A 9,001-nucleotide genomic window follows, 5' to 3' on the forward strand; every position below is an offset into this window, starting at 1 on the left:
TTGCCGCGACGCAGTTGCTCCACGGCCTCCGCGAGCATGGTGTTGCGGCATAGCGTTGGCTTGGGGTTGAAAGTTTGTCTGCATTCAGGACAACTGTAGATGCCGGTCTTCCTCTCCTCCGTATCCCAGTGGTCGGCAATGCAGGCCATGCAGTAACTGTGGCCACATGGGATCGTCACCGGGTCGGTGGGTATCTCTAAACACACAGGGCAGTTAAACTGCTCCTCTGTCCACAAGCGTGCACTCATCCTCACAGAGAAAGAGGGGTCAGCAAACAATTAAAGAAAAAAGGTAGCGGAAGGTATAAGGTAGGTAGAAAGGGAAGCAAGAGCGAATCTGACAATACGAAGAAGTAACAGAAGAAAAGTAAAAAAAAAAACAAAAATTCACGCGCACTCTCGCACATCAGAGCGAATGTGAGAAATGAGGTAAGTTTTCTAGCGGCGGTGGATGCGGTGTGAGACAATCGGGAGCGCTGACACAGAGAGGGGCAGTGCCATACACCCGCCGAACAGGTTTAGGGAGAAAATCTAGAGCTAGTGAGAAGTCCTCACCCATCTCTACAGCTCAGTCACACATTCACATTCCTCAACGTCTCTCTCTCTCTCCATCTTTCTGTCTCTCTCTCTCTCTCTCTCTTTCTCTCTCTCTCTCCCAACTCATGTCAGTGCATCAGCATGCAATGTCTTTTCATTTAATTGTATCAAATAATATTACTTCACTTCACTGAAACCCATCACCATTTTAATGATTTCAGTACTAAAAACATTTAGGACACTTCAATCGGGAATTAACAATCAGGACAAAAACGACAGGTAGAGAGGTAGAAGTGAGAAAACAGGGGGACCATGTAAAGTTTACAAGAGTGTCTACTCACAGTTCTTCTAACTGTGTTATGAGGAAATGTCCAGAAGATTATTTCCTCCTCACATTCCTGTCCATCTTTCTATTATCCCTTCAACACGGTAAATACCTCCCCTTCTCCCCTCCCTCCTCCCTGTGTGTGCGTGTGTGTGTGTGTGTCTTCCTCACACACACATGGACATGACTCTTTAACTTTGTCCAACTTTTTTTCTTTTCTTTTTTTTTCTTTCTTTTTTTGTGTTTCCCTTTCACCTCACCTATCTTCAAATTACAACACAGGTAACAGTGTCTGGAAATCACCACTAGAGGGCAATAAAGTGACTTTATACCCCACTCAGATACTCATGTGATTTGCATATGTAATTTGTTCTGATTTTAGATGTATTTGCATAACAATGAGAGAAACTCAGTTCATAGAATAGTCTTAATTTTGCCCAGTTAAGGTGAGAATTCTAACAGGTTGTCAGTTTCTGGGTTGACTTGTGAGGAACTGATGCACTAATGCACTTAAGTATTGAGAGGGGTTGCTGATTCCAGATCAGGTCCGAAGTCCACTAATGCGTCTCATGTCCACTGGTTAAAGGCAACTTGACCTTATACCTTGTCTCATGGTAAATTGTACTTGTCTCTTTGATGCCTGTAATTTTCTACAGAGAGCAGCAATTTCCTACTAAAAGCCTCTTCACCACAGTTTAAAGCAAGAGGGTGAAAAAGCTCAACGCAGTAACATGTAACGTGAATGTCTTCTTGACTCCCTCACCAGCATGTCAACCATTATTTATTCTCTCTCTCTCTCTCTCCCTCCTCATGAGTTATTTCCTACTTTAAAAAAACTCCTCTGACTTCACCACAAGAGAGGATTGGAGAGAATCGCAGTCCGTTTTCCTTTTTCCTCTCCAGTTTCCTTGAAGCAACATTAACAACTGGCTTTCATACCAATTAGAGTGACACAAACCTGGGCCTAAGGCCCCGTAAATGCAGCTTGGGAAATCCACTGTGATCACAGTTCACAATCATGGGCAATTAAAAAAAAAACGTTTCACTGATATTTTTTTAAAAACTTCACAAAGAGAATTTTTGTTCTGTTGTGGTTCCACTGACGTGGACTGAAATGGTCCCAACACAGCTCCTCATCTTCTTTCCCAGTAGGAGTTTGATTGCAGTTCCGTCTTCTGCCACTAGATGTCCCTCAGCATAAACGTTGCAGGACACTCAATTAAGAATGTCATCGTAGCGCTTCGCGAGGCATATTTCCGCATTTCTGAGCAGTAGAGGTTCTTTGTGAGCGAAAGACCCTGCTTAGATGCACAGAAATGACTGTTATATTGTGAATTATGGGTGAAAGAGGCTATGTACCATTTAAGAGTAGTCTTCTATATTGACATGCCAACTATTACGGGCCACTTAGACTCACTCATTTTGAAAACGGACTGATTGCCGGTTTATAAGGTGCAGTATCTCATAATTAAAATGAATCGCTTGTACAGGCTGGCAGCGGCTTGGAAGCAGACAGGCATTGTTGGATCCAGTTACTGTTTGAACATCACAGCGGGCGAAACTAACATTCTAAGTGACTTAGAACATAGTAGGAGCGTTCTATCAGGCGCGAGCTCCACTATCCTAAATACACAGTCACGCATGGAGTTTCGACGCGCGACAGTGTAGGCCAAAGCAAGCGAACAGACGAGAAAAAAAAAACTCACCAATGAGTGAGGTGAGTCATGCAAGAAATCGTGCTAGCTATCAGGCCTGCCGTCAAAATGAAAACAGACGCGCTAGCGGATTCCAGAGCGGTATTTTAAACCACTGAAGTGGTCAACCCTTGTCACAGGCTACATTTGTCTTCACTCAGCTTCAGTCCAAGTAGACCTCAAGTGGTGTTTCAGGAAGGTGACATTTCACAAATGACATTCATTTAAATTCATCTGAAAGTGCATAAAGTGCTGAGTAAAAAAAAAAAAAAAGAAGAAGAAAAAAGAAGAGAAGAAGAAGAAGAGAAAAAAGGTGAAGAGCATATGTTTCAGTCTGCCAGCTGTCCTTTCTCCTGCATTATGCAGTGCTCCTGAGTACAGCGGTTGGAAGGAGACAATTTTCAGGGCAAAAGTACAAACAGGTTAAAGAAAAAAAGAAAAATGAAAAGCGCAGTCATCGTAATATAATAGTGTCTCTTTTACACAGTAGACAGATAAGAACTGCAGTAGAGTGTCCAGAATTTTTACATTTGGGGTTTCAGATGGGTAGCAGGGACATTGAGGAAGGATAGCGACACGATCTTTCAATTATTCAACAACCATTGCTTCTTTTCACCGTATATTGAAGGCAGAAGTGAAACATGTACCTTTTTCTTTCTTTCTTTCTTTCTTTCTTTCTTTCTTTCTTTCTTTCTTTCTTTCTTTCTTTCTTTCTCTCTCTGTCTACATGACTAAATCCATGGGCTCATATTATAGCAGTACAGAGCATTCATCTCTACATAAAGCCCTGTGTGTATGTTCCCTTTATAAGACATGGGAACAAGAGGAAAGTGAGATAGGTAGAATGCAGACATGGAGGTCGAGGAAAGAGGCGTGACTAGGGCTCCATACTGTCTGAATCTGTCAAGGCGTTGTCTGTCAGTGTCGCCATGGTGACTGTGCAGACTTTTCTACCCACGTTTCCCACAATGCCCCCTGTGTCAAGATTTATCAGACAGCTCTTTGTGAAGGGCCTCCCCTTGGCACAACTACACATAGACATGTACCCTGCACGGTCTGTGTGTGTGTGTGTGTGTGTATGCAGAAAGATGAGTGTTGTGAAATTTGTGTGTATGGGAAAGTTGTTAAATATGCAAGAGAGAGTGTGTGTGCGCGTGTGCCTTTGCCTGTGTGTGTGTGCGTGTGTATGCTGGAGAGGGAGAGAGAGAGAGAGAGAGAGAGAGAGAGAGAGAGAGAGAAGGAAAGTGAGAGAATGTTAAGAGTACATAATTGTGTGCAAGGCAAAGTTGGTATGTGAAACTGTGTGCGTGCGTGTTTGTGTATGCGTGTGTCTGTGTGTGTGTGTGTGTGTGTCTGTGTGTGTGTACATATGCTCATTTAAAGAATAGCACTTGAGTCTGTGCTCACTCCATAATTAACTATGCCATACTGCCATACGTGTTAATGAAACTAGGGTCTATTTACATTCTCAGCACACGTGGCCCCTAACTGCAGTGATCACTCTTCCTTTTCCATATGTCTCTCATTTTCATTCATATCATAAAGAAACGAAGGCCCTTTATTTCACTCATTCATCTTCACTAATCATTATCTTGATTAGTTTTGAAAATGATGTTCATCAGACTCAAGGTGAATGCTATAGGCACTATGCGTTTTTTACAGTCACTTAATTTTAAGCCGTTTTCCTCCAAAAGACAGTGGCAGTGTCTTCCAAAACTCAAAAGAGTATCGGTAGAAACTGCTCTCTCTCTCTCTCTCTCTCTGTCTCTCTCTCTGTCTTTCTCTCTCTCTCTCTCTCTCTCTCTCTCTCTCTCTGTCTTTCTCTCTGTCTTTCTCTCTCTCTTTTCTAATTCAGTTATTCTAGATGTTATGAACAAAGTTTCTCTCTCTCAATAAGAGAGAAAGAGAAAGAGAGAAACTTTGTTCATAATATCTGCAATAATTACGATTTATTCAACTTCTTTCACTTTTGTGCTGATATTAGTTTTCTCATGTTTACCTATTCAGCCTTCAGGCTTGTGGTGCCCTGTATTTATAATAATGAACCAAAACTCTCTAGTGAAGCCATCGTCTATCAGGCATATCAGCTGTATGTGTGTGTGTGAGAGTGTGTGTGTGTGTGTATATGTTTGAAATCTCTGTATGGGCAAGCTCCGAGACCAAACCAAGAAATTTTTCTTCTCGAGCTTTCAGGTACAAAAACTGCATTTGTAAGTATAATTTCTACTATTGTGTGGCTTTTTAAATATCGTCATGAATATTAATGACCCTATATGCATATTGTGAGCCTGAATGTGTAGTCTAATAGGGCATCACTTGTAGGCTCAGGTCTCGGGCTGCTTAGCTGATGATAAATGGAGGGTGTAATGGTAACAGAGCCTGAAATGAATTCCCTCTAAATGATCTGGAGCACCTTAGCTGAGGTGGTTAATGAAGGGATTAGCCCTAAATGGAAATCTATATTTCCTAAGCTACTGTAAGAATATCTGCAGTACAAAGTAGGCACAGGGAGCGCGTGAAACTGCCCGGCTGGCGTTGAGACACGACGTTATGAAAAGCAGAGGAAACAAACAAACAAACAAAACACTCCAAGAGGAACACGGCTTTTACTCAAGTGGTTTCAAGCAATGTCATTTCTGAAGTACAATTGGATTTTGTCAACAGCTGTTTAAGAGGTTTTTCTGCTGTCTGTTAAAGGACTGTTAAAGTCGGAGGAAAGCACCTTTCAAGGGAATCGGGCCTACCGTTTTGTTTTTGTTTTTATTTTTTTGTTTTTTAAGCCCTTACTTGAGTAATCTGTGAGTCATTCCCTCCTCACAGAAATGTACTACAAACACATTCCTGTTGATTTGTTCGAAACTTTTGTGTAATGTGTGTGGTATGCGTTTGGGGACCTGGGGAAGTTTTTAAATGCTGTCAGTGTGTTGTGATGATGTCACTTATAATAGAATGTTCCAGAAAGACAATCATGACCTCTTCACACAAAAGAACCCTCCGCTGCTCCAGTATGGTCATATGTTGTGAAGACGTTTTGTCTGGGATATGCAGCCAAGAATTTGTTTGGTTGTTTGAGTGTGTGTTTGTGTTTACATGGCCTGCTTTGTTGACATGTTGGCTTATTTCTGTCTGGAGTTGATAATGACACTCAAAAATGTTTTGTCGATGCTGTCAGAGTTTCAGAAAACTGATTCCACATGTGTTGTGCAATTTTATCATAGAACGATTGAATCACGTAAACTGTTCCAACAATTTTATCTGATCACTCTGATTACGAGCTGCAACAAAACAGTCATTACCAGCAGTGGTAGCACCCCACCCCCACCCCCACGGACCGAACTGGTTCTATTACCCGAGCTTTGGCTGGGTCAATAATTTCACTGTAATGTTTACTCAGACAAAATAAGAATCAATGTTTTATCCAAAAGTGTGAAAAACAGATATGAAATTCCAATAAACATAATGAAGATCATTAAGCATTGTCACACTACTAAAAATTGTAGTCTCCATGGGAACTTGGCTCGTCTACCCTCGGCTCCCCCCCCCCCCCCCCCCCTCACACACACACACACACACAAACACCAACACACACACGCACAAACAAAATGTGAATCTAAAATGTAACTGGCACTGAGGTGAAGTAAATTTCACAGACTATATTAAAGTGTTGGTCTAAAACAGGGGTCTCAAACTCCGGTCCTGGAGGGCCGGGGTCCTGCTGATTTTTGTTTTCACCTCTTAGTTACCTGTTGATTTTCACCTTGAAAACAGGTGTGGACACTCTTCAGCCAATCAGAGATTCTATTTAGTTGATCTACAAGAAAAACAGCAGAACCCCGGCCCTCCAGGACCGGAGTTTGAGACCTCTGGTCTAAAACCTCAGGAGTTTCCATATGTGTGGTCATTTCTCTCTCTCTTTTGTTAATGTAAATATTCAGAGAGAGGAAGGTTGATGTAACAGTGCACAGCATCCCTCTCGCTCTTTTTTCAGTCTGTCTCTCTGTCTGTCTGTCTGTCTCTCTCTCTCTTTTCATTACTGGAGTGTTATGGAGGGCGGGGCGTCCTTTAGGGTGCTCCCTTAATGAACAACAGCTGTCGAGAAATGAGTGGTTTCCTTCGATTACTTAGCTCCAAAACAGCACACAGCTCATTACAGGGCCATATCACACGCCATCTATTAGCGCTCTGTCCAAAATACCATTAATCACACCGTACGTGTTCTTCCAGACCTAGTCCGCTCACTGAGACATCCAGTAATAATACAGCTCCTTGGCCTTACCAGAGAACATTCCAGACATAATCCTCAAGCATGGCAACGTGCATTGTGCGCTGTGAACGGAAATTGGTTTGAACTTTGTATTTGGCCTAGAGTATGTTTTAATATTTCATATGTGTTGTGTTTTTGATGAAAAATAAAATCATCCTAACACACGGAGCGTGAATATAAGCAAGATGCGCAACCTGTCTTCCGCAGTCTACAACAGCGCTGTAAAATAACAGCAATGTTTTGAATGGTTTCTTGGAACGTTGGAATTTTGGAAACCGATATTCAGCAGCCCGGTAATTTCCATACAGACCGTAATAAAAAGTAATGTAAACATCTCAGCATTAAATATCGAAATACTTCTGAACGAGTAAGAAGTATAACCACCCTGCGGAGCTGTCTCAGTCACGCTTAGAATAGTGATGTGTAAGTTTTGAAATCAGGAATTTGGAATACTGGATCATTCTTTAGGAAGAGGTATACTCTAGGCAAAATCATACCATACCACGTAAGACACTTGGTGAGTCTGAACACAGCTAATGTGTTCCACATATTTATTTTGGTCCTATGGGTGTTTCCAGAGCTCAGTTTTTGAGATTTTGAGAGTCTCCGTGTTTGAGATTTTCCTGTCTTTGGTTTAACAGTGATTGTTCGCAATGTTTTGTTATCGTGGGCTCAGTGTTGTGAGTAAAGAAATGTCGTGACATTATGCTTGAAAGTGAAGAATAGAAAAAAAAAAGAAAAAAAAAAGCAAAGCAGGCCACCCAGTTGCTCCATATAAAGGAATGGAAAAAAAAAAAACTCTTGGCATTTTTGAAACTTTAATGTTGTGACGACAGTGCTTTTAACACTGTTCAGATGTTCCACATAAACTGTCTAGGGAAGACAGAGAATGAAAGAATGTTTCGATAAAACAGTATTGCTGACACTGATTCAGTTACAGCTCAGTGGCATACTGAACGACTACCATCAGGGAAACTTTTTAAACATGCAGTAAGGTAAGGCAAATTGAAATTTTTAAGGCAGTCATTTAGAGACAAACTAATTAGAGGTGAAGAGATGAGGAAGACAATATAAAGAAGAACTAGTAAGGATAAGGATTAAAAAAGTGTGGATAAGTATTGAGGCCAATGAGTCATGAAACAGAGGAACCAGCAAACACCTATGACTTTCACGCTCCTTCCCTCCCTGGATAGGAGATGATGTCACTGGAAACTTGGCAGTTGGGTTTTAAGGGCTGGTCTGGCAATTGAACCTGAGACTTCCATCAGTCAAACCATCACCAATACAGACGAAAGGTAAGGGTACCATACACCAAAGAAACAAGCTGAGCTTTTATTCAGTTAAGAGGGCTGGACCCAGGACCTCTCGCACCCAAAGCGAGAATCATACCCCTAGACCAACGAGCCTTGCTGTCAAAAAAAAAAAATTTAGAGGACGAAAATTTAGAGAAGACAAAACATCTGTTATCTACATTGGAATCCTGGAATCGAGCTTGTGAGCACAGGACCTAGTGTATCATTAGAGGTTCCCAATGTTTTTAGCAAGCTCAGTCCCTTCAATCCAAACAATTTTCTGTAACTACCCCCTTGAGATTTCAACTTAGTGAATTTAATTTGGTGCTCCCATCATTATCTCACAAACTCACAACAGTACCCCACCAAACCCAACCAAACCATTTAGAAACCTGCGCATAAGGTAACCCCAGCTCAGCTGGGACTTGAACCGCTCGTACCCAAAGCGAGAATCATACCCCTAGACCACAGGTGTCAAAATCCAGTCCTGGAGGGCCATGGTCCTGCTGTTTTTCTTGTTGACCAACTAAATCCAATCTCTGACTGGCTGCGGAGCGTGCACACCTGTTTTCAAGGTGAAAATCAACAGGTAACTAAGAGGTGAAAACAAAAACCAGCAGGACACTGGCCCTCCAGGATCGGATTTTGACACCCCTGCCCTAGACCAACGAGCCAGGAAACTTCATAGTCAGATGGCACAAAGTTGATCGAGTCTTTAAGGGCATGGCTTAAAGCTTACCACAGTTCACCAAAGATATGGACATTCATAAACAGGCTCATCGGGGATTTGAACCCAGAACCTCTCGCACCCAAAGCGAGAACCCCTAGACCAGGCATAGGCAAAATACGGCCCGTTAGTCTTTTTAATCCGGGCCGCTGAACGTGTCCAA

At 42.0% G+C, this 9,001-nt stretch overlaps 1 protein-coding gene across 1 annotated transcript in view; it reads right to left on the minus strand.

The window, feature by feature from the left end:
- Positions 1–248, minus strand: part of LOC115818426 (E3 ubiquitin/ISG15 ligase TRIM25) — a 9,279-nt gene extending 9,031 nt beyond the window's left edge. The window contains 1 exon segment of the mRNA XM_075353596.1: positions 1–248. This exon segment is cut by the window's left edge and continues 409 nt beyond it. Within this exon segment, the coding sequence (XP_075209711.1) occupies positions 1–248 (248 nt within the window).
- Positions 249–9,001: the final 8,753 nt, after the last annotated feature.

The sequence above is a fragment of the Chanos chanos genome, chromosome 8 (genome assembly GCF_902362185.1).
Source record: "Chanos chanos chromosome 8, fChaCha1.1, whole genome shotgun sequence".
In the NCBI taxonomy this organism is placed as follows: Eukaryota; Metazoa; Chordata; class Actinopteri; order Gonorynchiformes; family Chanidae; genus Chanos; species Chanos chanos.